The 26,889-nt window shown below is 50.9% G+C and overlaps 6 protein-coding genes across 6 annotated transcripts; 2 read left to right on the top strand and 4 right to left on the bottom strand.

Annotated features, from left to right (window-relative positions):
• Positions 1–396: 396 nt before the first annotated feature.
• Positions 397–3,418, bottom strand: M430DRAFT_109556 (hypothetical protein; the record flags this gene model as incomplete). Its single annotated transcript, XM_024861284.1, has 5 exons — positions 397–582; positions 633–2,101; positions 2,155–2,533; positions 2,798–3,224; positions 3,294–3,418. The coding sequence occupies 5 exons, from the start codon at positions 3,416–3,418 to the stop codon at positions 397–399; spliced, it is 2,586 nt and encodes an 861-aa protein (XP_024717443.1).
• A 1,431-nt stretch (positions 3,419–4,849) lies between these two features.
• Positions 4,850–7,678, bottom strand: M430DRAFT_37208 (hypothetical protein). The gene has a single exon (XM_024867078.1). The coding sequence runs from the start codon at positions 7,325–7,327 to the stop codon at positions 5,228–5,230; it is 2,100 nt and encodes a 699-aa protein (XP_024717442.1). The 5' UTR covers positions 7,328–7,678; the 3' UTR covers positions 4,850–5,227.
• A 565-nt stretch (positions 7,679–8,243) lies between these two features.
• M430DRAFT_146783 (hypothetical protein) lies at positions 8,244–10,326 on the top strand. The gene is made up of 7 exons (XM_024863030.1): positions 8,244–8,718; positions 8,850–8,889; positions 8,939–9,035; positions 9,093–9,281; positions 9,331–9,449; positions 9,502–9,769; positions 9,818–10,326. Exons 1-7 carry the CDS (start codon positions 8,545–8,547, stop codon positions 10,137–10,139), a joined length of 1,209 nt encoding a protein of 402 aa, XP_024717441.1. The 5' UTR covers positions 8,244–8,544; the 3' UTR covers positions 10,140–10,326.
• Positions 10,327–11,741: 1,415 nt separating this feature from the next.
• M430DRAFT_80728 (hypothetical protein) lies at positions 11,742–12,719 on the bottom strand (the record flags this gene model as incomplete). Its single annotated transcript, XM_024869596.1, has 3 exons — positions 11,742–11,825; positions 11,880–12,508; positions 12,611–12,719. Coding segments are annotated over 3 exons (822 nt in total), but the record flags the coding sequence as incomplete, so codon positions are not given.
• Positions 12,720–15,519: 2,800 nt separating this feature from the next.
• Positions 15,520–18,213, bottom strand: M430DRAFT_146777 (hypothetical protein; the record flags this gene model as incomplete). Its single annotated transcript, XM_024863029.1, has 5 exons — positions 15,520–15,606; positions 15,676–17,634; positions 17,687–17,761; positions 17,823–17,935; positions 18,006–18,213. 5 exons carry the CDS (start codon positions 18,211–18,213, stop codon positions 15,520–15,522), a joined length of 2,442 nt encoding a protein of 813 aa, XP_024717439.1.
• Positions 18,214–18,990: 777 nt separating this feature from the next.
• On the top strand, positions 18,991–24,604 carry M430DRAFT_146773 (hypothetical protein). The gene is made up of 3 exons (XM_024863028.1): positions 18,991–19,833; positions 19,891–20,410; positions 20,484–24,604. Exons 1-3 carry the CDS (start codon positions 19,096–19,098, stop codon positions 24,119–24,121), a joined length of 4,896 nt encoding a protein of 1,631 aa, XP_024717438.1. The 5' UTR covers positions 18,991–19,095; the 3' UTR covers positions 24,122–24,604.
• Positions 24,605–26,889: the final 2,285 nt, after the last annotated feature.

The following is a 26,889-nucleotide window of genomic DNA, read 5'->3' as shown; positions in this document are numbered from 1 at the left end:
GTCATTTGGTGATGACAGGATTCCTGTATTGGGACTGCTCCCCTGAACGCCGAGAAGTGTCCGGCAAAGGCCCTTAAGCGACCCCGCCATCTAGAATCCTGCACAGCACAATTAATACGATGCGATGCGATGCGATACGAGTGCAAAGTGCAAAGTGAAAATGTCCCTGCAGATACATCTAACGTCCTCTATTGTGGAGATGGTCGTGCGCATCCTATACATTACATCACGCGTCCAGGTAATAGTACAAAGCTCTTTTTCCCTCCCTCTATCGACAAATCCCTGAAGCAAAGTAATCAATCCCGAATCCGTTCCAGTAACCCCGAGCCCAAATCCCGATCAAGATCAAAAGTGAAATGCTCCGCGTCGTAGTTTGACATCACATGTATCCGCTCTTCATCGCCCTGGCGTGTACGCCCCCATGAAAACGCCATTGCCATAGGCCGACGCATCGGCTTGCTGCTGCTGCTGCTGCTGTTGCTGTTGCTCTTCCTGGCTCAGTTGAGACTGGTCAGTGGCTTGGTAGAACTGGAACGCGGGGTCTAGCGTGTTCCCGTTCTGGATGTATGAGTCCCATGCTTCCTGCATCGTTGTTAGCATGGCTTGGTAGACAGCGGAGCAAAGGGACCTACCCAGTCCAGATTCGTCGGCATGTCCATCATGCCGGAGCCGGTCCCTGCGTTGCCAAAGATGGTAAATGGTGACGCCACATTATTCAGAGAAGCGAAGGGGTTAGAAGGATCCATAGGGAAGCCATGCGCCATTCCGGTGCTGGCAGAGGAGTCGCCCATGCCAGTGTCAAAGTTGCCATACGATGTTGTACCCCGTGGCGACGGCCCCGTGGCACTGTTGAACATGGCAGCGGAACTTGGGGATAGGCCGCCGGAGAGCATCCCCAAGGTCATGGCGGCCGAGTGTTCAGGCTCCAGATTCGCCTCATCAAACTGTCCAAATACCTCGGCTGGGGTGGGCTGCTCTGCCGGCTTGGGTTGGGGAGGAGATCTCAACTTTTCGAGCATGATGCCAAGGACATTCGATGCCTTATATGCCTCCATAGAGGACTCGGCAGATTCTTTCCAGATCTGCTGGGATGTCTCAAGCGTATGGAGCATATCCGCACGTTGAGACGGGCTCCAGAAGTATGGATCATGATGCGGGGGAGGCTCAGCCATCGACTCCGACACTGAATCATAATGTAGTTCTAGGCAGACGATCATGGCCGCCAGAAGGTAGTCGTGCTTTGCAAGCGATGAGATGAACCATTTCATCGTTCGCATCCGACCGCCTGGTTGGATTTCTCGATGGAGTTGAGCCTGGGCACGAAGGATCTCCATAGAAGCATCGACACACGCTCGGCGAGAATGGGCGTACCGAGGATTCTGTCGTGCCCGAGCAAGGTACTTACGATGGAGCACGCATATTGTCTTCTGCCACAGTATATCCAGACTGAACCTCTGCATGAGCAGCGTTGCAGGATCATGCGTGCACTCCTCCATCGGGCGCAGTCGTAGGTGAGGGGCCATGTTATTCCTTAAATCTCGCAACCGGTTGTCACGCTTCAAGATATCATCATAACTTACAGGTTTTCCGTTCACAGCGTTGATCTCCTCGAGGATAGAGCCAAATTCGAACGAGATCTGAGCTTTGGTGATCATGTACGATACGGGGGTTGGCTCAGTGCTGGGTCGCGCCGGGGGTAATTCTCTCGATTCCGGACCGAACTCGTCATCGAAGATATTCCGAGGTAGGGCAGTATCGGTATCAGTATTTCTTATCATTCCGGGGAGAGCAAGGTGGAACGAGAACATCGTGTCCATCTGACGTATAAAAGCCCATACTCGACGCCGGAACTCGCCATGATAGGGGGTGATGCCGGAGAAATTACTTGGATCTCGGTGATAGCCCATCCGCATTGACAGACGAACGATTATGCCTACTATGACCCAGATCCCTACCTCGGCATCCCACCGACTTGTGTACTCACCGTGAACATAGAGGATAAGGGTCTCGAGCGTATATAGAGATGATTTTGTGTAGTCGGAATTAACAAGGCATTGAACGGTACGCAGCCGATACTCAGCAGCCAGTTCAAGTGTGCGGCCTAGATCCTGTCAGCAAAGTCCCGATGGGGTTATCGTATTTGAATCTTCATACCTTTCCACTCGAGAGGCTCATCCCCAATCTTGTGATACGACTGCATCGCAAGGCAGAGAACGGAATAGAGTAACCCAACCCACACTATTGACGTTTTCGATGGGTCCTGCCAGTAAGCCTGGAGTTGCTTGTGGAACGTAGGTGAGTGGAGGATGTGTACGGCTGGATCGTAAGAGTTGAAATAACGAGTCACAAGCTTATCGACGGCTGACTTGGGAGGTAATTCTGCACGTAGTTCTTGGTCTGTCGCCGAGCTATGTGCACTGAAGAGAAACGCTGGTCCATCCATTGCAGTACTCGGTTTAGACTGCTTGATCTTCTCGTAATTCTTTTCGAGCTCTTTCTTATGCGACGTGAAATAATTTTTGACTTCGGCGATCTATTCAAGAGTCAGCAAGGTTTAGACACTAAGTATTGATCGGCTAATATTGTAATAAAGGCCATATTGCGTGCAAAGATCAGGATCACACTGCGGCACTGTACCGACACAGTCCCACGGTGCAGTGGCACGAGCCAAACCTGAAATACCGAGTCTGATCCGTCAAACTTGGGGCGTGCATTGAAGCCGGAACAAAGACTCGCTCACAGTGGAGGAACATTCCGCAAAAATTTATGGGACGAGAAGAAAGACAAGAGAACTCACATCTGCTAATACCAAATGCCAATGAGAATCTCCCATATAAAGGGTCTTCCCCTTATCTGGATCGACTTTTAAAATACCGAGAGAGTTAGCTACACCATCAACGTCACTATCCTCGTCCCCATCTTCTCTCTTGACGTTTTCACCATGTTCAGGGTCCACATCATGTCGAAAGGAGGAGCTAGTAACATCGCTCTGCGAGCGGGAGATAGCAGCCGCTGCTGCGGCCGGGCCAGCAGACTGCGATCCATTGGTCATCAACGACAGCACCAGGCCTTCTAAACGGTCAATGCGGTTTTGCATATCATCAGGGCTAGTTGTTCCTTGAACTTGGTTCTTCTTTCGTGTACCCGGTGCAGCATATGAGCATGAGGAGGCGTCACCTCTTCGAGTGCAGTTCTCGCATGGGTACGACCGATTACATTTCAACCTGCAGTTCGTCAGCATCACTGAGGTTGTACTGTAGGATTTGCCCGATTGGGACTCCGAATCGACTTACTTCCTATGCCGACATGGTCCACACGACAGGGGAACACGATTCCTCTTCCGCACCACCCGGTACTGGGTATCAGGGGAGTGCCCTCCAGCGCTCGACGATGTGGTGGAGGCTGGAGTCGGCGCCATGATCAATGATGATGTTTTAAGTGCAGATGGAAAACTCAAGGGGAACGGGCCGAGTTCCGGGGAGACGGTATGACCCAGCAGCCTTATGCCCACTCAGCAACTGTAAACAGCGCCAGGGGCTAACGGACAAGGTAGCCTTCTCTTTCCTCACACACTCAAATCGCCCTTTCAATGAATTCCAATGAGAGCCAGGCACCGGTCTTTTCGTAACCGGACGTCTTCCAAATAGCGAGGCGGTGCCCTCGGGCTATCGGTCAGTAATGGAGTGTAACTGTGCCTCCTAGCCCTTCCCCGCGTCTAAATGCCAATCTGCAGACCGTCTAACAATCCTTTTCCCTGATCCGAATCTATGTGCGTCCTCCTAGTAAATCAGAAACTCAGGATCCGCCCAATATCAGATTGAAGTATAAGCCCGTGCTGAATATGTCGCGAGCTTCGCGCTGGGGTGTGTATAGTTCCAGAGCAATCAGATATCCACAGATGCCGCTGTGCAGTCAGGCTATCACGAATAGGTCCAGCGATCGTAGAGATTTGCGCCACGAGCTGCCTGACTAGATCAACCCTGAGCGATGAAGTTTCGCAGTGAAAAAGCGCGCGCCGCAAACGTCAGAAATTGGAGAGGCTCGGTGTTCATTCCATATACTGGGAGACTTGTCAGTGTCTATTTCCACAGGCGTCCCACAGCCATTCTCGGATTTATCTCACAGATTGCGGGACACGGTTTTAGCGGAGCGCTCGAATGCTGCTCCAAACAATGGTCACTTTGATCTTCCAGCCGTATCAAACGTCTTGGAGTACGCGGATGGGGATGTTCTAGAGAAGGGAGGGGGAATGAACTTCGGGTCGTGGGGGGAAGAGGTCGGAGGGGTCGTCGTGTTTTGATAATCAATCGAGTTTGATGGCTGGTGACGGCGACGGCTGCAGCCTTACGGGTCGCTAAGGCTGGAAGCCTGAGGCGCGGCGGTAGTTGCGGGCGCCGGAAAATTCAGGCGTCGATTCGAGAAGGACTACGGGGATGCAGAGCTGCAGGACCGCTGTATTCTTATTATTAATATCCTTAATACAGAAAGAGTAACGCTTGAAATGTAACCCTTGTCTGTGATTTTCTGATCTTCTCACCGTCAAAGTTTTTCTTCCCGTCTTATCTATACTTTCGGCAGCGATCGGCGATGGGAGAAAAGGAGGGTCTGCAGTTCAAAACTCTTGTCTAGAGCGGCCGGTGCTCGCGGCGTCTTTACTCTTTGCCAGTCTAAGGCTTGGGGGCACGGCAGTTCTTCCAGACCCACAGGTTAGGTAAAGACATTTGTACAATAACGACTCAGAATCGACTGCCAGCTATTAGATGGCTCACTTCATGAACTGTTTTGCTACTCTTGATGCTGTTGCTTTACATCACATGTGATGTCGCTGAACCATTTCAGAAATTATTATGTTGATATATTTGGCTACATATTATTTTTTATATCCCAACACGGCTTCCTTTCGTGCTTTCTATCCTATCAGAGATCTATAAGCAAAGCCTCTTTTCTCCAGAGCTCTTCATTCTGGACCAAGATGATTTATCTTGCCAATTGTCTCCACCAGAGACTATGATCTCTAGTCTCTCCCTAGATTCCAGTCATTGAATCTTGCTGCTACATTCGCGACCCCCTTTCGGGCAGTCTAATCTTCCCCCTTAGGGTAAACAGGTCCAAAACATCAAGCTGAATTCCCCATTTCATGCTGTTCGCCCGGGCAAAGTAGTTGGACTCGGGCAGGTTTGGCAGTGTCCTGTATCGAGCTGAATGAGTAGGATGCAAACTGCCACTCTCACCCTCCAATCCCAAAGCCATACCAAGTGCTGTCAGGGGGCGCTGCTCCCTTTTCCAATTCTTCCAAACCAGCATCGCAGAGCTGAAGGTTTGCCTCGGGAATCTCCCACGTCGCGACCTCATCTACACGACTTAAGAACTGCATCACCAGCCCCGCTTCAGAATGCCAGGCCATATGGCAATGGAAAGCCCAGACTCCTGGATTGTCCGCCACAAATCTCAATGCCAACCAGCCAAATCCCTCGGCAGTAGCAACGTCCCTTCTAGTCAGATTATCTAATCCCCCTTGATTGTCCTCCAAAACACCTTGACCCTCAGCTCTCAATCCAATGGATTCATAACCGGGAAACATGCCGTGACCTTGGCCAAGGACCCAGAACTTGTGTCCGTGTAAATGCATTGGGTGGTTCCCTTCGTCGAAGTTCTGGATGATCAAATCCACAACCTTCACTCCGGTATGCTGGATGACAAAATCATTCTTCAGATCGTAGGCCACTGCGTTCACGCCGTCACTGTCACTCATGGAGGTGAAGCTCTCGTTTCGTTTGCGTAACCCCTCCACTGTTCTGTGAAGCGTTGGGAGCTGTAAATTGGGTCGGAAGGTAGATTGATTGAAGAACCCTCGCTCTAGCCGCCAATCACCAATTTCGAGGTTTGAACGGAGATAATAGCTATGATCCGCAACGGCAGGGGCGGGCTCATGAGACACGGGAACGTACCGCGTCGTGTCCATGTCCTTGCACTGGACCGCGAACTCCGGGTTCGTATTCGTGGAGGTTGGTTGAGGAGCTATTGTTGTGGAAGATCTGGCATGACCGCTAGAGGTATACTGGATAATGGCTTTGACCTCATTAGCACCCCCGCCAGGTAGTTGAGACTCTTTCCAGCAATGGGTGACCATCCTTGCGCGAAGCCAGAAGGAATCGGCAGTGGTTTGGTTGGTATTTAAGATCATGCTGTATCGCTGAGCGGGACTGATCATCAAACTCGACTCATAAGCAGGAACAGTATCTGTCCCATCTACTTCCGTAATGGCAAACTGATGCTCATCCACACTGACTTGAAACCAAGCGAATGCTCCTACGTTGATGAATCTTAAACGATGGTTGGCGTTGGCTGCCAGATCAAAGGTGGGAAGAGCGGCTGTCGAGTTATCGCACATCCGATGAGGAAGGGCCGAGCAGTCGCGCTGGTTAAGCCCATTGATCAAAGCTCCGTCTGGTATAGGAGAGGACTCGCTACCAGGCTCGAGGGCACTCACAAGTAGGCCACTGCTGAGATCATGATAATGGTCCTGAAGCATTACAACTCGATCCGTGGCATATGAAATCTGCTGTAACTTCTTCTCGTCTCTGGAATGAACCACTACAGGTCCATATAGGCCGTCTGAAGCTTGTGCGGCTTGGTGGCCATGGTAATAATACGTGCCTGACTGTCCAGTGACCGTGAATTCGTATCGAAACTTCCTCTTCGGGGCAATTGGGCATTGTGTGATTCCCGAAGTCCCATCCATGAAGTTCGTGCCATTCTGAAATATGCCGTGGAAATGCAGAGATGTGGCATTGACACTCTGGTTATCCACCTCGATAACAAGGGTATCTCCTTCATTGCACTCGATCAGCGGGCCCGGGAACTGGCCATTGATGGAGATCATGGGTCTGAAGACACCATCCGGATTTGCCACAATGTCGACAATCGTCCAGTTATATTCCCTGACCTGGCTGGCAGCGTCAAGATTCCAAGCTTTGTCCAGGACATAATCACTTGCTGGTCTCCGGAAGCCTCCCATGCCGGAGACTTTCAGAGTCTCGTCGCCCGACTGTTCGTGGTGTTTGGAAACGATGAAGAACCTTGTAAAGAATGACAACGCACAGAAGACAAGGACAGCTGTGAGAAGTGACCCCGCGACAGCCCATCCTGTTCGCAGATGCCATTCTACTTTGTACGTGACATCTCCGGTCGCCTCGAGATCCCCGCCTGCGAGAAGCCGTTCTTCTTGTTCGCCCTCGAAACCACCGTCCCGCTCACTGTCTCGTTCCTGCAACTCCATGTCCTTCCCTTCAGAAAAGGACGGGGATTTGTCTGTGTGCACACCCATATTCGAGAGTTGTTATTCGTCACTCGCGGTTCTTCCAGTCTCTCACTGATGCGGTATCAATTGTCCATCGCACTGGTGATTCCGAACCCCGCAGGAGACAGTGACGGGTGGAAGGATTGAATGGCTCAAGTAGGGAATAAGAGGAAGCTATCTCATCAGAGGGAAGAGAGTGGAAAGGCAAGAGAGGTCGGAGGTGGACTCGGCCCCATCATCCAGGAGTTTCTTTTCCGCGGTCCCCCGTGTGTACACAGTTCATGGCAGATGTCGCATGGAGGAGCTCCAAGAGTGGAGTTGGTGCTGGGACCTTGTAACCTTGGACATTCGTCGTTACGTTGTCCGCACCAGGTTGTTGTTACTTGGTGATGATAAGGTAGCTCGAGATCTCGCCAATAAGAAGCGAATATCTCCCCACGCGCCTGTAGCGATGGACGGCCGCATTGGGCTTTTGTCCGAAGCGAAGGGTGGTTCAGCATCGGCCTCTCCAGCTTCACAAATCATGAGAACCAGAATGCCACTTACTTCGGAATGGCAATGCCAAGGTCGAGAAGGACCGTATTCACAATGCGGTCTTACGAGTGCAAGCCTCCTCTCCCCCAATCAACAGAGACACGGTGGTAAGCTACGATACTACGGCACCACCAACGTCCATGAACCGCCATGGACCCGTATCCATATTTCCCATATGTCTATCCCATGCCCCATGCCCCATGTCCCATGTCCCTCGATTGCATGGCTTTCACGCCAGGACGCAGGCACGAGCCGATGCATACCTAGTCTTTTGCTGAGTGAGATCCGATCTGACAGCACCGATCATAGGATGATAAGATACGCCAAGTCCGGGACAAACTCCCTCGTGCGTGCATCCTATGGCCAGGAGCAAAAGCATATGGGTAAATCGGACGTAGCTCAACCTCCACGCAGCCAGCGCTGTTGTCCCGCTCTGGGGGCTTTGCTCTGCTTCCCGACCCGCCCTATGTCGTCAACTCTTATTCGTCCGAGACAGTGTCTCTCCCCTCTTTTGAAGATTTGCTCCTTCACAGCCCAACTATCAATATCGTTCTCTCTCTTTTCCCGCTGTTCTAGAACACGTCCCGCGGTTCAGGTACGCGGGTTGTGCGTAGCTACAAGTATCTAGTCAATCCCGCCTGTCTTGAACTTGTCTCTCCAGTCTGGCAAGTCTGGATCCCTTTGACACGGTGCTTTAACAGGTCTTCAAGATGTTCTTCTCTACTGCTGCTGTCGTTGCCACTTTGGCCTCCGTGGCCGTTGCGGCTCCAGCATCCCCTACAGCCACTGACCCCGCTGACGTCTATGCTGCTCAAGCAACCGCGCTCACCCAGAGCCCAACCAGCAAAGTCAAGGGCAAGGCCTTCGATCGCTATGTCTCAATTGTATGGAATCTTTTCTTCGTTTGCCCTACTGGATCATGTCTTATTGCACCTTTCGGTGCAAGAGACAAAGCATTCCACTCATCCTCAATCCTATTCAGAAAAACAGAGATGTTGACTTTGAAATGTTCCAGTGGTTTGAGAATACCGATTATGACATGGCTGCGGCGGATCGTAAGCAGGTCTCTCTACTCTACGTGTAACATCACTAATTGAAACATAGCCAACTTCAAGTTCTTTGCTGAGAAGGGAATTATTCTGAGCAACAACATTGCCGTGACTCACCCCAGTGAGCCAAACTACATGGCCGCCGTTGGGGGGTACGTCCTTTCGCTCATACGTAGTAATTATAAACACAATCACTGATTCGATGATAGTGACTACTTCGGTCTCGATGGTGACCCATTCACCCAAGTTCCTCAGAACGTTTCATCCGTCGTTGACTTGCTCGAGGATAAGGGCATCTCTTGGGGTCTGTACCAGGAAGACATGCCCTACACGGGCTACCAGGGGTTCGACTGGGTCAACCAAAAGACTGGACAAAATGACTATGTTCGCAAGCACAAGTAAGTCCAGCTTGGTTGACCTGCGTTTCTACCGTTAACACCGTTCTAGCCCTGAGATTCTGTACAACTCCGTTGTCACCAGCCCGGAGCGTCTTGCCAACATCAAGAACACCACTATGTTCTTCGAGGACCTCAAGGCAAACAAGCTCCCTCAATGGATGTTCATCAGTAAGTCTCCCTGATTCGGTAAACATTGCGGGAGGTGCTAACCGTTCAACAGCTCCCAACATGACTTCTGATGGTCACGACACCTCCGTCACCGTTGCCGGTGTCTGGTTGAAGCAGTTCCTTGCCCCCCTCTTGGACGACCCCAACTTCATGGACAACACCCTCGTCCTCCTCACCTTCGACGAGAACGAGACCTACTCCATCCAGAACCGCGTCTTCAGCGTTCTCCTTGGTGACGCTGTCCCCAAGGAGCTCGTCGGCACCACCGACGACAACTACTACAACCACTACTCCGAGATCTCCACCGTCGAGGCCAACTGGTAAGTCAAACCCCCCTCGCTTCCCCTCCCCTGTCTAATCCCCAACAGGGATCTCCACACCCTCGGCCGCTGGGACGTCGGCGCCAACGTTTTCTCCTACGTCGCCGCCAAGACCGGCGACCGTCTCCGCAAATGGTCCACCACGCCTCCCCTCAACGAGCGCTACTTCAACACCTCCTACCCCGGAATCTTCAACTCCAAGAAGTGGGCCCCGCAGCCAGTCCCCGACTGCCACTCGCGCCGCAACGGCCGCACCACTCTCCCGGCCATCAAGAAGACCTGGGAGCAGGAGCAGGACAAGAACTACTACCACGGCCAGCTTGAGATCCCTGATGGAGCTAACCCCCCTGTCTACCCTTACACTTACTAAGTGTGTGTGTATATACTTGCCCTGTGGAAGCGATATGCCGGTGCGCATGAGGGATGAGACTTGTTATGAAATGCAGAGTTTGAAAGAAAAGAAAGACAAGGTTATTTTAATTTCTAGTACATAATTAGAAAATCTTCCTCTGCTAGACTGCTACCTTCCCACCTCAGACCGCAACTCGTATCTACCTACCTACCTACCCTACCTACCTACCTAATCCAAAAGTCCTCATGCATATATGTATGTATGTATGTATGTATGTATGTATGTACCTGACGTCGCATCGTCCATACATACATACATAAACGATGCAATCACGCCCCTCCCCAGTACGCAGCCCCTCCTATTCATCCATCCATCCATCCAATCCACACCCTAGCATAATGCAACCCCAACCCCGCATCAAGGCTTCTTTATCTTAATTTTAGAGCTCCGATAAAGCTCGATACTCTTTTTTTCCCCTCCTTTCCCCTTCTCTTCTCTTCTCTTCTCTCCTCTTCTCTTCTCTTCTCTCCTCTTCTCTTCTCAATCAAACAAACAAAATAAAACCAAACCAAACCAAAAATCACCTTAGTTCTCATTTACTGATCAACTCTATATACCTATATCATACATCTAGATCTCCTCTTCTTACAACCCAGGAATTCGTGTGATTTTTTTTTTTTTTTTTTTTTTTAAAAAAAAGAGAATGTTTTATTTCATTTCATTTCCCTTGTATTCTGATAGGTGAGTCAGGGGTCGGAATCGGGATTGGAATTCGGTTTATTTCTTGATAGGTAGGTAGGAAGGAAGGCTGAGGGTTGGAGGGGGGGGAGGGGAGGGGAGAGGAGGGGAGGGGAGGGGGATTCTTAGGTAGGTATAGACGCAGATAAATAGAGATAGATGTAGGTAGATGTATGTATTCTATAGATATAGATAGATAGATAGATAGATATAAAGAAGCCCAACTCCCCTTCCCTCCCCCGGCCCCCTAAATCTCCATAATCAAAATCACAATAAAATATAGGTAAATCAACGCATATCACTCCTAAATGAAGGAATTAATTGATCGCGGATCGGATCGGATCGGATGATTTGTTGTTTCTTTATATAGGTAAGGTATGTATATGTGTTATTTGGGGTAGGTAGGTAGGTAGAGGTATGTAAATAGGAGTCAGGCCTAGGTAGGGATGGGAGTACCTTAAGGAGTATAGATAGATAGATGGATGGGTTGTATGAGAGGAAAGTGAGTTGGGGGGGGGGGGGGTGAGAAGAAGTGGAGGAGATAGGGGAGGGAAGAAGAGAAGAGAAGAGAAGGGATCTGGAGGATAGAATAACAGGAGGGGGGGGGGGGGTGAAATGATGGAGTTTTGGAATTTTGGAGGAGAGGGTCTTGTATTTATCTATTGTGATGACTGGACTGAGATGTGGGTATTGGATATGATGTGATGTGATGTGGTTAGGGGCCTGAAGTATCGATATATACATCGTCGGTCATGGTGTAAAGAATGCCAACTTCAAGTTCGCTGTTTATGAGGACATCGCATCTTGTACATTAGGCTGTAGGCCTCCAGGGGCGCGTATTGACCGTTCAATTCTCTATGCAGTAGCGGCTGTAGTTGCTTGTTGGGATGGGGCAGCCGCTCCAGTGCTCTTCACTACACTGTAGGGCTTTAAGAAATCCGGGTCATTGCTCAGTTCCTCCTTTACCTGCGCGAGATGATTAGTCGCTGCTTCTACTGGGTTTCGTCGGGGAAGCCTTACGATGTCCAGACCGCCAACAAGCTCACCATCAACCCATAATTGGGGGAAGGTTGGCCAGTCGGCGAATTCTTTCAGCCCTTGCCTGACCTCGTCATCTGCCAATATGTTGAAGAATCCATACTTGACCGAGTTCTCCCTCAAGATCCCAACCAGTTGTCTTGAGAAACCGCACTGCGGAGCACTCGGTGTGCCCTTCATGAACAACATCACGGGCGCGGCCTTGACCAGATTCGATAATCTCTGGTGTAGATCTTCCTTATCCTGTTTTGTTTCGCCTGCTGCGGCCAGAGGTGACACAGCCGAGTCTGTTGATGCTGGTGCGTAGCTGCCGAGGTTCTTTGCGCCGGCCCCGTTGCTGGTTGCTACGCTGACTCCATTGCTTCCTGCTCCGGCTCCGTTTGCATGTTTCTCAATTGCCGCTCGTACTTTCGTGGCATCGCTCCCGCTGACGGTCTCGAGGACTTGTTGGTTGCGGGTAAGAACGAGGTATGGGACGGCAGTGACGTCGAAGGAATCGCTGACTTCGATGACCTCCTCGGCGTTCATGGAGACCCATGAGGTTGTCAGGGGATCTGTGACTGGGTAGGACGAAGCCAGAGTCTGCAACACCGTCGTCATGTGCTTGCAAGCTGGGAGGTGTCAGCCAGAGTCCCCAAGACTGCAAGAAGCTTCCAAAGCATGAGATGACCCAAAGGTCTGCGTGGCATAGAGATTGGGGGCAAGGCACTTACGAGCTGCCCATGGGGCGTGGAAGGAGATGATCTGGAGGGTAGTTGGTGGGAGAGAGGCAACATGTTGGTTCCACTCCTCCTCGGAGGTGATTTCTTTGAGGGTGGACATTGCGGATATGACAAGGAGATGGGAGTCGCAAAGAAAGCGATCTGGACTTGGGCGACCAGAACGAAGGTTATCTCAATGAGGCTCGTTGGTTATCGGCTTATCTGACCACGATGGACGACGAAGTGGGGGGCGACAGACAGGCACGATCAAGCCTGGTCAATGGGGAGGCGGATGGTGAGAGTATATCAGAGTCTTCACAGATCTATTGATCGAGGTCGTCGAAGTTCTGGAGAGATACAGGCGTGGCGACGAGGGAGTGAAGAGGGGTGATTTGCTCTGCGGGGGAGATTCAAGATCAAAACTTTCGGCTTCAGGATTCCTGACTAGCTCTGTACAGTAATCAGATCGCGCTAGGACCATCGCGTCATTGGGGGTGCGGTCACGTGAAAATGCATGTGCGATGGGTGATGATATATATCTACAGAGTCTGGGTTTTATGGTTTATGGTTTTGAACATTTGGGAGGACAATGGTGGTTCCGTCTCATGTGCCTGACTGCGCATAGATTGGAATATCGCATGACCCTGACCCATGGCTCTATCCATCCCTGATTCCCCTCCTACACGAGCTGTTCGGAAAGATTTCCTGAAGATACATAGAAGATCCGACTGTCGGCCCAAAACAGATGTGGCTGAGAATTGGTGGCTGAGCTGGGTCGGCGCCACATGACATAATTCGAAGCTGCCACGGGGAAAAGAGAAGAGAGGTCAAGAGAAAGAAAGAAAAGAGAAACGAATGAATGACTTGTATATATCTATATCAAGAGAAATATGCAAATATGTATAAATTAGACCAATCAAGATAGATATGTATATCAACCAGGCACAACAGCACCTCTAGAGCGGAATCGATCGCATCGTTCGTCGTAGTCTTGCGCCGACCGCCTTTGGTACAACAATAGTCTGTCCGCGGGCCCTACCATCACCCCCGACCCCAACCCCTTCAAGTGTGCTTGGCGTCTCGCATCTTCTATCCTCCGTCCAACAAATAAACCATCTCCTCCTGAAGAGAGATCCCCGACCTTGTCTGTCCTCCCCAAGGCTATCTATCCATCCAGACTTCACACGTACGTCCTGCCCTTGCTGTCGCCATCACCGCATCACCGGCGCAACCCCATCTAATCCCCGATCCGCAGATCCTACCACGCACAATGTCCAACCAACAGTACTACGGCGGTGGTCAACCACAGTATGGCTATCCGCAACAACCTCCCCAGGTACGCACGCATCGCATTCCTCCGGCGCTTGAATGAATGAAATGAATCTCTCGCATCCTGCCCCCCCTTCGTAATCTTCATCTTCGTCGAGCGCTGCCGCTGATACCTCATCTACCACAGGCTTACGCCGCGGGCTACGCTCCTCCTCCCCCGCAAGGATACCCTCCCCCACAAGGCGGCTACTATCCCCAGCAGCCTCCTCCACCCGTCAGTAATCCGCGCATGTCCAGATGATCTGATTGCGAACCTTGGACTGACCAACACTCCTTAGATGGCATACCAGCAGCCTCCTCCACCCAAGAGACAAGGAGGTGGTGGTAATGGATGTTTAGGGTAAACCCATCTCTCTCCCTCCCTGATGCAAGGGGAAAAAATAAAAATAAAAGTCCTGGATTCTAACATATAAAATAGAGCATGTTTGGCTGCTCTCTGCTGTTGCTGCGTTGCTGAAGAAGGATGTGAGGCATGCGCCGACTGTGCAGGTAAACCTTCCTCCCTCCCTCCCTCCCTAACATCATCCAAATCCATTCAATCATTCAATCATTCAATCAATCATTATACTAACACCAACCCCCCAGAGTGCGCAGAAGGCTGCTGCTAGTTCCCTCCCCCCCGCAATCCACCCCTACTTCTTCTCACACCATGTACAAAGCAAAAAGCTTTCGCCCCCAAAGAATCTTTCAAAAACAAAAGATCTCAGCCCACAGCCGCCAAGGAAACCGGATAATCTGGGAGGAAGGAGGAAGGAGGAAACCAAAGAAGAAACGACGCCTGGGATAATGGAGCAACAAGAAAAACACACACACAACAGGTTGTGATGGTGGGCTGCTACGGCGCTGAGCTGAGCTTTGGTTTTTCGGTGGTTCTTGCTTGCTTGCTTGCTTTTCCTTTTTTTTTTCTTTTTGCGTTTTGACTGACATTGTGTGCATGATCAATCAATCAAATCCTGAGTACCCCCCCCTTTGTTTTTCCCTTTTTCTTTTTCTTTTTTTAAGAGCTTATCAAAGTAATTATTGATGGATGATGTTTTTTCTTTGGATTTTGGTTAAGTCAGTCTTTGAATGTGAATGTGAATGTGAATGTGATGATATTCCTTAACCGTATCGATGAAAAGGACATACCTATCTATCTATGTATATGGTAGTAGATCTCTATTCATACAACACTTCGCTTCCTTTCCTTCCTACACGAAAAGGAAAAAGAAAAGAAAAAGACTTGAAATCCTGATATACTTAACTCTACTGTACTACTGTATTTATCTATACATAACCTAAGATAGGTACATAACATACAAGCAAGTATCACCCACACTACGCTACATGCACGTTTCACCAAGTTAGAAAGACGGACAAGACAGACAGATACAGCTGAGCAAGATATGATATATATCTCTTTCTATCAATCAATCAATCATTGGATATTGTGCTTTTTGTTTGTTTGTTTTGTTTGGTTTTTTGACCAGCAATCTCCTTCCTCCCTTCCTCCCTCCCTAGCTACCTTCCTTACCTACCTTGCCTACCTTACCCTACTTTACGAATCTCTTTATCTACGATCCGAGCACGAGCACACACACTTCTTCTTCTTCTTACTCATCAAGTTGTACATAGTTAGCAGGGAACAATCCCGAGCTACCTTGGTAATGGCCGAACCACCAGTCCTCGTCAGGGAATTCCTAGATATTCAAGTTAGTCGGGGCAGGAGAGGGGGCAATGAGACGGGGGAGGGAGGACGGGGGGCTTACGAGTCCGGTGATCGTGGCGCCTTCGGGGAAGCTCAGCTCGTTGTCTTCCGCCGCTTCGTAGTCGTAGAGCGCACTGGCCGTGGGGCCTGAAGGCGCGGCTGCGGCTGCGGCTGCCGTGGGAGCTGCTGGGGCGGGCTCGGGCTCGGGCTCGTGGCTGGCGGGAGCCGGCGCCGCATCGTCGTCGCCCTCGACGAGCTCGACGTAGTTGCTGGGGAACAGACCGCTCTCGCCCTTGGAGTTCGTGCCCATCCACCAGTCTTCGTCGACCATCTCGATGTTGGTGATGTATTGGCCTTCCACGAGATCAATCTCGTTGTCTTCTGCTTTCTCGTAGTCGTATTGGGCCACTGCGCGTTTGCCGCTGGCGCTTGATCCCTGGTGGGCGGTGGCCTGCTCTCCGAATGAAGCTTCGGCTACGGCTGCACTGGCAGCACGAGCTGGATCGTGGCCTGCGGGCTCTTCGTCGAGATCCTCCTCGTGTGGAAGGTTCTGTTCAATGGCTTGTGTTGGGAGGGCTGGCGGCGGGTTGCGATCCTCGGGTGCTTCCATCTCGGGTTGCTTACTTCGTGCAACAGGCATGGCAATTCGTACAGGGGAGGACTCGCGTTCTGGGGATTCAGGTGTGGGGCTCCGGGGGATTTGAGGAGGTGGGGGGATGTTGGGGCCGGCATGCTCTTCTTCAGATGGATGGGATTGAGATGGGACACCCACTTGCGGTCTGTTTGACGTGTTGATCGGTGGAGGTGGAGGTGCTTGCTCTCCCGTTGTTGCTTTAGGAATGACTGGTGCGCCCATTGGTACTCCTCCCTTGAACCGGTCTCTCAACGCGCCAACTCCACCAGCAGTTGATTGAGTCTCTTCCTGCTCACGCTCTTCTTCGCCGGTGCGTTGCTGACCAATGCTTTCGGTTCCAGAGCGGCCCGTGGCATTAGTAGCAACTGGAGCCCATGTCTTCCCAGTATATCCACTCTTCCATTCCCCGGTCCCACTTGCTTGGCTTTGGACTGGAGAGGTGACAGATGGTGGAGTAGCCCCAGCGCTGCTTGTACCTCTTTCTCGCGCCTTCTTCTCGGCCCAGATCTGAGCCGGGGTCTTACCACCTTCATCAGCAAAGGTTCGACTGGCTGCACCGACTGGAGGAGGAGTTGCCGCAGGCGTGGATTGGAATCCGTAGACGGCCGGAGTAGGTGCCTTGGTTCCTGTGAAAGTTGCAGCGGAGCCAAATTTATTGGCAACCTTAGGCTTTGGCAAGGCTGTAAGTCGTTCGGATTGTGTGAAGGCAGCAGATCTTTCAGCTAGTGATTTCGGCGGCTCGCTGCTTGTGTTGCTAGTGGCCGAGGCGCCTGTTGCGGCTGGTGTGAGTTGTTGAGCACCATCATCAGGCGGCTTTTGTGCTCTAGCTCTAATAGCAGCAATGTCGACCTTTCCAACAGGCTCGTAAGCGCCTTTCACCACTGTCGGCCGATCGTCCTCCGTCTTCTGCGCCTGGGCACGTATAGCTGCAATATCAACCTTTCCAACTGGTTGATAGCCTCCTTTCACAATGTCGCCTGAGTCCGCACGATCGTTATCTCGCCCACCACCATTGAACCTCGAAGGCTCTTTCTGTTTTGTCAACTCCGCCATGTTGACCTTGGTTGGCTGATATGCAGGTGCAACCTTTTCAAGCTGTGTTCGAACCACGGGGGGCGCATCCGCACCCCAGCCATCCTCATCTACATTGCTGTCGTTATGGCCGGGCCGTGTTCTTGACGCTAATGGATTGAAGCCGGTGGCTCCGCCTGTTCGTGTGGGAGTGAAGACGGGCTTAGAAGCTACCGGTGGTGCAGGTCCGGAGCTTGGTGGAGGGGCAGCAGATCCTGCTGAATATTTTGCGCCAGATGCATCTGCGACTTTCTGGACAATGCTTTCCGGAGTGAGGTCGCGATCGGATCGGGCTGTAATTTGTACGTGGTATCCCTGAGCCACCAAGATTAGTAACAGTTATGGAGAGACAGAAAGGGGAACCCACATGAAGAATCTTGGAAACTGCTGCAAGGTGGCTTGTGAAGTAGCCTTTGGTTCTTTCAGGCACACCCTCGCCGCACTGCAAGTGTTGTGTCAGCACAAGACGCAATGCGGTCTCTGGTTATAATTCCACAACTCACCCATCCGATCAAGACATATTTTGGCAGCGTGGTATTTGGATCCTTGACTTTGACAAAGGCGAATTGTACACGTCCTTCCGAGAAGTCATCGATCAGGTCAACGAGCTCTCCCTCTGTTGGTTCCGAATGTCAGCACAACCCATGTATATAGCAGCGGGGCCTCCGACGAGAAGCATTGCATACCCCCAGTGCTTTGAACCTTCAACACACTCTCCTTGCCGCCACTGTCATGCTGAAAGGCGTTCACCAGCGGTGCGGACACGGAGAAAAGAGCCCATTGTCCATAGGTAGGAGAGCTTGCCGCGGGGCCGCTTGGGGCCGAGGAATTGACAACACCCAGGTAGGAGGATTTGATGGATGGGCCGTTGGAAGAGGTGTTCAACGAGGCCATTTTCCAAGGCGAGTTACGATGGGCTCGTAAAGCCAGGAACTGGGAGTAGGGACTGTTATGAACTTAAAGGGGGGGGGAAGATGTGTTGCCTTGCGAAGTCGAGCTCTTGGGCGGCGTCATCCTTCTTCGCTCTGGCTCTGGCGCTCTCTCGCTTGGCAAAGGCTGCTTTGGTTCGACACACCGCCCCCCGGCCCAGGTCCGCCCGGTGTGCAGTCACGTGCGCGGCTCAAATGCTGCTGGGCCAATCGATTGTCGCATTTCTGGCTCGCCTCATTTTCTTCTCCCTCTCCACCAACGGTCAACACTCATCTATATCACCCCCTCCCCCCCCCATACATCCGCACTCGCCTCTTCTTGGAGAAGTACATAACCACTCCCTCAGCCCTCTCGACTCCTCTCGAGCTTCTTCTCTTTTCCATCTGCCATATCTCACTCCGCCCCCCCTCCCCCCCAAAAATCTCCAAGCAGATATCCTGTCGCTGCTTCACTTTCGTTGCCGTCGCGCAGTTCTGTCTCTATACCTAGTCGATTTTGCGCGCATGACGCGGTGTTCTTTCTTGCTCAGATTGCGAGGCGTTTGTGCCAATCTGAAAAGTCATCAATATCTCCCTAGTTGCTAGTTGTTTCTGATCCCCATCATTGCACAACTGGCAATTTTCTTGTTGTCTTCTTTTCTTGCTTGGTGTCTTGGAGCTTACCCCTAGCTTCTCTTCCAAACTGCTGGCTCTATAAACCCGTCATCTATACTATACCACCATGGATGTGCCAGCCAGCCAAGTTGCCACAGGTGGCACGGATGCAGCCCCAGCAGGTCCCGTTTCGGACGAGTCGCCAGCGGCGCAGACCCTTCTGAGCGCCAGCGAGAACCAAGCCTCCACGCACATGAATACCTCGGCTCTCAACCATGATGACGACTCGGCGTCAGACGTTTCCATGTCTGCTGAGACTGACGACGAAGAGGATGGGGCTCCTCATACCTCTGCCATACAAGTGAACCCGGATATACAGGTTTTGGACCAGCCTGCCAGTTCGGGCGCAATAGAACCAGTTCCAGTTGGAGACGGATCCAATAAACGAAAGTATCCTGCCTCATTGGAAGATTCCCCAAATGGATTGCCAGCAGAGGTTCGCAAACGCCTGAAGCCAGATGAGCCCTTGCAAAACTACAGGAGTCCTGAAGGCAAATTGCCTCGGGACAAGTCTCTATTGCCCGCAGAAATTTGGCATCATATCTTTACTTTCATACCCCCAAGAAGTTTGGGACTCCTGTTATCGGTAAACAGATCTTTCCATGCTTATCTTGATCCTTCTTCATCCGACCGTTCCATTACTCCCTTGCCAAGATCAGTTGCCCAGATCTTGAAGCCAGATGCCATTTGGCGCGCCTCCAGACGGCTCTTTCGACCTGGTATACCCGCGCCCCTAAATGGAAAGTCCGAACTTGATATGTGGAAACTGGCCTGCTCCTCCTCGTGCCAGTTCTGCGGCAGGAAGAAGCAGCCAAATGGTACCGTTCCAATGGATCAATGGCATCCGGGTCCAGGTGAAAATGGGATCGCCCCCGTGTGGGCGTTTGGAATCCGTACTTGCGGCTCTTGTCTCCAGCAACGTTCCTCGAAGGTAGTTCATGACGTTATTTTATCATTGTTCTCTTGTTCACCACTGATCTTGCGCCAGGAAATCGATCTTCTCTTGTCGTCTACAGTTCCTTCCCCACTCATGGCTGCGCTGCCGTTCGTGTTTCTTACCAATGAATTACACGTTCTTCCTTTGACAACCTTGCAAAATGGACAGCCACCGCCATCAATCCAGATAACAAAAAACTTCTTCCAGCCCCAGATTGAAGCCATTACTCGGGAGTTCTCGGAAGTCAAGTCTATGGGATCAGCAGCCGCAGAAGAATGGATCAAAGGTCTAGATGATCGGGGCAAAGAGCGAAGGAATGATTCAGCGCGCTGGGAACGCTGGGAAGCCAGTGGTGGTGTTGGACGGATGCGTATTGCGGAGCCGCAAGAAGCTAGCAAGCCCACTATACAACCCAGCAACTCTACACCGACGGCTACTACACCGAACTTCGCGAAAGGGCCAGCGGTGACCAACGGACGTGTCCCTGTCTTTCAAGACCAGAATCCCAATCAAATGCCGATGAAAGTCCTTCCGCAAGTACCTCAACTAACACTGCCCCCTCATGCCATCTGTATGTGTAATTAAATCTCCTATTAACCCAATCAAATATATCCTCGGTTCGAACTAATGTCTGGATTCTTCAGCAACGAGCCTCCCGCGCTTCGATTCGCCTTCCCAGGCCGGGTTTGCAGCTTACACCCCTCGCAGTGCTCACCCCGCACCTAAGCACGAAAGGACAAAAGAAGAGGTCGCTGAGCTTAAGGCAGCTCGAAGAGCAGAGATTGAGAGACGATGCATGTTGCTCGACCCACCGCTAACCGCAAATGTTTTAGCACATATGCCCTCATTCCAGGCCGCTATTCAGATCATCCAACCTTTAGATGATAGTGCCTGGCAAGTTCTAGAGCCGAGGCTAATTTCCCAGCGTCACGATGCCGAACAACGGGAAAAGGAACGACTCGCTCAGACCCGAGTGGTTCAGGAGCGTTTTGATGATGTGCAGCCCAGATCGGATTCCAGGGATCTCCTTGATCGGGAATGGGAAGACATCCAGGCTCCATTACGTACCCGGATTGGTGGGTATGCCGACGAAACCATTCGTGATGCCTGGGCTGGTGGTGATAAGGTGACCAAGGATAACTGTCCTGCATTCGCAGCAGAGGTCTTGATGTATGTCCGCAAGAGATTTTATGCCGAGGTGGCCAAGGACGAAGCCGCTATCCGCGCAACTGGTCGAGAACCGGAAACGGATCCTCCCAACGGACCTTTTACTCGAAAGCTCACATTGGAGAATATGAAGTGGGTATTCGATACCAAGATCAAGCCACACACGGAACAATACCGTAAGGAACTTTTTCTTTGCAGTGAGTGCGAGAATAATTTCAAGTTCTACGGCTTCGAAGGTGTGATTCAGCACTATGCCGCTAAGCACACCAATGAGCTCAGTGTTGGGAGTATTGTCGTCCATTGGAAATCCGAATGGCCAGAGTACCCTCCATTCAATCCGGAGCCTCTCTCTAGTAAGCCTTCATACTATGCTGCTCCTCCAAGCGCCAGTATCCCGTACCCTGTCAATGCACCACAACAAAGCTACGGCTACGGTGCGTATCAGCCAGCACCTGTTTCGGCTCCAATGCCAGGCCCCAATCCGCATGGCTACCAAGAAGGTCCAGCTCCTTACTACGGACACCCACAGTTTGGGGATCAATATTCTGGACATCAGAACGGAGCATATGCTCCACCACAACCATACCCGGAAGCATCACAGAGTTATCAAGCCCCGCAGTACTCTGTACCTCCAGTGGGCAATAATCTTGGGTACAATGAGCCACCGCAGGATTATTCTCAACAGGGCTTTGGTGGACAGTACCCAGCGACAAGTGACGGATATTACAATTCTTCCCATGCCGGTCCATTGTACCCCGCATCAGCTCCTGAAGCTGTGGCCCAACAACCGTCCTATGCTCAAGGGAGCCAATATGGATACCCCTATGCCCAACCACCTGTGCAGGCACCAGCCCTACCCGCCAATCATTTCACACCCTCACCCCAAAGAACGGAGGCATACAAGGCTCAGCTACAAGAAGTGGCGAAAAGTGCCAGAGAAGTCTGGGACTCTATTAATAACATTAAGGATATCCCGGGAAGTGTGAAGGTTTATACTATCATTTATCACGTGTTGAAGAGATCACGCGCCAAATTCTCTGAAGACCCGCCTCTTTCAATGATTGTTGATGGTCTTTCCAGTAACAAGGATATGCGCAAAGTCCGGAACATCAATGGTCTTCTGTGCAAAGCATGCAGCTTAGGCATGGCAGGCTCGTCCTCCGCCCCACAGAAGAAGCACTTCTCTTTTCCCCAGCTTGTCAACCACTTCTATTCGGTTCATGAGCAGGGAGTATCTCAAAGTGACCCTGGCCATGTTCCCGACTGGACCAAAGACATGGTTGATCTTCCTGATCTCTCTCGCCTGGCTTCGGTACTCAACAGGCCTGGAACGAACGAGCAGAAGCTTAAGCTTATTGGAGAAGCATTGCCAGAAATATTTTCAGCACCACAGCAAAGCACGAACGGGAATCATATGGGTCAAAGCCAATCATATACAGACAATGTAGAGCGGGAGCCGTATGCCCTTGCTCCATCCAGGGATAATCACGAGCAGTATTATTCAGCTGTTGATAGTGGCAGACAGTCTGAATCCGGCAATCAGACTTATGATAATGGTCAATATGACCCTCGCAATCCGCGCGATTCACGAGAATTGCAAACCTCGGAGAACCATCAACCTAGGTATAGAGTTCTACGGCGCGCTGAGGATTATTATCCAACATCGTATGAGAATCAACCTGAGCGCTCGTACATTGAACCAAGAGCCGTCTCACCCCCCTCCCAAAAGAGACCAATTGACGGTTATAGCCGTGGCATCGTCCGTGAAGAGGCCCCATCCTACTTGGATCAACAGATCCGCTACCGTGACGAGGGAGATGTGGAGTACCGAGTCCGGCGCGAAGCAGCGACACCATCTTACGGTCCCTCAGAAGCAGACCATCGGCTTGCCAATCCCCGTCCCTACAGGTCGAATCGTCATGATGTTCCAACTTCAACTATCCCAGAACATCCACCACAGGACACCCGTTATGTACCTGCCGAGGATGCCGTGGCTCAACAAAATCGCATATATGAGGTTGTCGCGCAGATTACGCAGCAGGCAAAGCAAGCTCGAGAGAGGAAGCCGATCAAAGAAGAACCCCTCGACGGTGGCTCTGAAGATGGTGAATTGCAAGCTAGGTCTGGTTCCAAGCCCACGGACTTAGCTCGAGTGCCGCCCTTCAATGAGGCAAGCAACGCCGCTGAGCGCTTCCTCAACGAATGTCAGCCTGGAGAAGCATCCCAGGAAGTCTCAAAGAAGACCGGTGATCTCGAGGGCCATCCAGTTAGAAATGACAACGGCCGGGTTGATGACATGCAGCGCGCATATCAGCCTCTGGCAGAGACACACCGACGCACACGTGATGGTTATGAAGATGATGATCGGGTCCCTGCTAGTCGTGGACGAACTGTTATGGATGATGATGCCCACAATGCATATATCATACGTGAACGAGCTCCACAGCTAAGGCATAGTTCTGGATATGCATACGGTGACCGTTATGTCAGCTCGGTTCCAGAGCCGGGAATAGTTCGAGATCGATCTCCGGAGTTAGTTGATCGGCGATTCAAGTTGAATAATGTTGTCTACCGTGAAGAGAGACAAAACAGCATGCGTCGTACGCCGAGTCGCTATGCTCGATACGAGAGTGTCCGGCTAGAGAACGACCGCGCGCGTTCGAGGTCGCCAGTATACGTTAAGATGGCCCCACAACCTGGGCAATATCGCGAGCGCAGTCCGGTTGCTCATCCTTCGCACCAAGAGCCCCTCTATGGTTCCAGGATGTCCTTACCACCGGCCGAGAACGTCACTTATGATAGGGCTCCACGTCAAGAGTACTATCGGGTCTACGCTGATGAGCCACGACCACGACAACCGCAGTATATCGAGACTTACGAGTACGTCCAGGTGTCTGATCCGCAAGGCGATTACATGATTCGCAGACCTGTCCGTCGAGAGCGAGAGCCGGAACCTGTCTATACGACTTACGAAGATGAACAGTATACCCGTGCACCGGTTTACGAGTCTCGTCCACCGGTTTCGCGCTCTGACCCGGCTTACTATGAAGAGTATGACCCTCGACATCCCGCACCCCCTCCTACGGCAGCCCCGATACGTCAGAGGTATCAATAGATAAAGTTCTATCAGGGGTTTCCTTTTTGAAAAGCACATTTCTGTTCTACCTGTAAAATATTGGATGCAACATTTGTTCATCTGCGTTGTTGCAAGTTTGTTGCATGTGCGTGTACACGTGTAGCATCTTTGCGTTTTTTTCCTATTGCTAATGTCTTCTGTTTCTCATCGGCCAGCATATGATATCATGTTGGTGTGTACAATAGCGTCTATTGTACGGTGCGTTCCACGGCGTTTGGACAGGTGGTATTCTCTTCAACCTTGTACAATACTTCTTCTTCCCGGGACAGCTCGATTGCTTGGTGCATTCTTGCAGCCGGGACTAATCATTGGGGTAGGGAGTTCCATGCGTTGGGTATATGAAAAGTCTCGACGAGACCTTTTATTTCTTATGCGGTTGTGGTCCTCGTCGATAAAAAGTTGTATTATAGTCTAATCAAACTCCCGGGAATGATAATTGCGATACTGGCTTCTACACATCTCACATTCTGATATTTTTGGCTGTCTCGTGGTATATGAGGTTGCTAATTCTTTCTGCTGGAAGAGGACCAGTGATTCCCGAAGCAATCCACCCCGCCTCGTATCTCCATCAGCCCTTACAAGATGTTCCTCATCTTAACCAGCTTTGAACGTTCGAAGGATAGATAAAGCGTCTATAAAGACTCGCGAGGAAAATTATTATGTATTAAGTAGGAACGAGACATTGTTATAGCAAAGGAACAACCTCTAACAAACCGACATAGGGGCTTGTGCTGTTAGTATTATAAATCTAAATATCAATATTAACTCCTCCTTACCTAGGTAGCAAGTACCTAGGTAGGTATATATATACAACTCACCTCCTATATCTATCTCTTTCAATAATCTATATCCTTTCTTTTTCTTCAATTATCCGCCTCGGCCAATCAATTAATTTTCTTATGGCTTTGTTTATCTACCTACTCTTGGTCTCTTGGCAGCTTGATGAGGTTCCATTCGTCTCGTAAAGAGGGATGGATTGATAGATTGATGTAGATTCAAATTTTCCTGGCTACCTTGGATTCCTTTTGCTTTTGCTTTTTGCCCTGACATAGCGGATCTGATTCGCTAGCTATGTTTTGGGGGGTTTTCTGTGGTTTGGTTTGTGACTTGGTTGGGATTTCGCGGGTTTTTTTTAGGGGGGGGGTTGGTTTACATATCTACACAGAGGAGGGGTTGACAGATGGATGGATGGTGAGATATCGACGAGTGTAATGCAATAATGCAATAGTCCAAGTTCTTTAAATTCACTCATCCATTGACTGATTGATCCTCTCGATTTGCAGCTCTAAAGTACCTACTTAACCTTAATCTCAACTTTGTTATATTCATCTGATCTACTATCATCTTTCTAACACTCACTCACCCCTCACCACCTCTTCACTGCAAACCAAGCCAAACTTAATCAGTATTCTTCTCTTGTAGTAATATTGTATGTATAACCAGGCGGGAAAAGCTACTATTGACTGACGGGTGGGTGGGTGGTTCGTGAGATATATAAAAAGAGGAAGGAAGGAAGCTCCCTCCATCTCCCCATTTCACATCCACACATCTCTCACACCTCAACATTCTTACAACCCACCATATATCCAAATCGACACATATCTATCCCAACATAACATCTAAACATAGCTCTTTTCACCCGCACACAGCCAGCCCCTTCTCGAGGGGACGGACGGAAGACAACGTGCAAATATCCGGTTCCTGCAGCTGTCAAAGGCGTGCGGGTAGCTCGTTGGGGGGGAGGGGGTGGCTTGTGTTTCGAAGATGGATGGATGGATGGATGTATGGGGAGGGGGGAGAGGGGAGAGGGGACGGGTAGGTGCTGTTTGATATTGTGGTTGGTATGCATGAGATGGAAAGGGGGAACTTTTGGAGATGTGAGGAAGGAATGGAGGGGGAGGGAGAGGAAAAGAGAAGAGAGGAGAGAATAGCATATGAATATGTGTACGTATGTATAGATGGATGTGGATTTGAAGAAATTCTCAAGATGTATGGGAGATGTGTATATAGATAGGTATTTAGGTACTAGGAGATAGATATATGGAAGTTGGCGGATGAGATGAGGGGATAGATCCAGGAGGGAGGCTAGGCACGCCGCGGCTTGAAGCTAGATGTGCGCGTGGGAAGAAGTCCTGAGCGAGAGTTCGGGGGTTGGATGGGCGCGGAGAAGGGGAGGGTTGGATTCGCCATCGTGAGAGGGAGAAGGGAGGCTGGGAATACTAGGGAGTCTACATTATGTGCATGGGTGCACGAAGTAATATATACAATACCTGTCTCCCTGCTTGTTAGGATTCTTGAATGAGATGATCATGATCCTGGGATGATGTTCGAGCAGTTCAATATGATAGAACTAGGACGAGGTCCACGGGACAGACGTCCTCGAAGTTTGATAGGGAGGTCCGAGACCTGTGGCAAATGACACCAGGACTGGGGGAACGGTGCATCGTGGTAACAGACAGCAGCAGGCGGGCAGGCAGTCTCTCGGCATCCTTGACATGAGACTAAGAACAGCCACTGTGAGCCGCCGGCGGGTACGAGCATGGCGTTGTGGAGTAACCGTGGGCTGGGCACGACCTGCCTCATCCTCAAAAACGAGAGCGTTGCACGCCTCGAAGCAGGTGGCTGCAGGAATCAGGGGACGTACGAGACCGTTGTCGGGTGGCGTGAGTATGTATACCGGGTGTGGAGAGTATATGCTCTAGAGGCTGTGTTAATAGTCAAGTGGCACACACGCACTCATGCCTTGA

This window comes from Amorphotheca resinae (assembly GCF_003019875.1).
Source record: "Amorphotheca resinae ATCC 22711 unplaced genomic scaffold M430scaffold_12, whole genome shotgun sequence".
Lineage (NCBI taxonomy): Eukaryota > Fungi > Ascomycota > Leotiomycetes > Helotiales > Amorphothecaceae > Amorphotheca > Amorphotheca resinae.
This window is presented reverse-complemented; position numbering and strand designations above follow the sequence as displayed.

Excerpts from the sequence above, each read along its gene's own strand:
- M430DRAFT_37208 (XM_024867078.1), bottom strand. The coding sequence starts at position 7,327 with ATGGGTGTGCACACAGACAAATCCCCGTCCTTTTCTGAAGGGAAGGAC.
- M430DRAFT_146773 (XM_024863028.1), top strand. The coding sequence starts at position 19,096 with ATGAATACCTCGGCTCTCAACCATGATGACGACTCGGCGTCAGACGTT. Across the intron at positions 19,834-19,890 it reads TCCAGCAACGTTCCTCGAAG|GAAATCGATCTTCTCTTGTC; the intron begins GTAGTTCATGAC and ends ATCTTGCGCCAG. Across the intron at positions 20,411-20,483 it reads ACTGCCCCCTCATGCCATCT|CAACGAGCCTCCCGCGCTTC; the intron begins GTATGTGTAATT and ends TGGATTCTTCAG.
- M430DRAFT_146783 (XM_024863030.1), top strand. The coding sequence starts at position 8,545 with ATGTTCTTCTCTACTGCTGCTGTCGTTGCCACTTTGGCCTCCGTGGCC. Across the intron at positions 9,036-9,092 it reads TACATGGCCGCCGTTGGGGG|TGACTACTTCGGTCTCGATG; the intron begins GTACGTCCTTTC and ends ATTCGATGATAG. Across the intron at positions 9,770-9,817 it reads TCCACCGTCGAGGCCAACTG|GGATCTCCACACCCTCGGCC; the intron begins GTAAGTCAAACC and ends AATCCCCAACAG.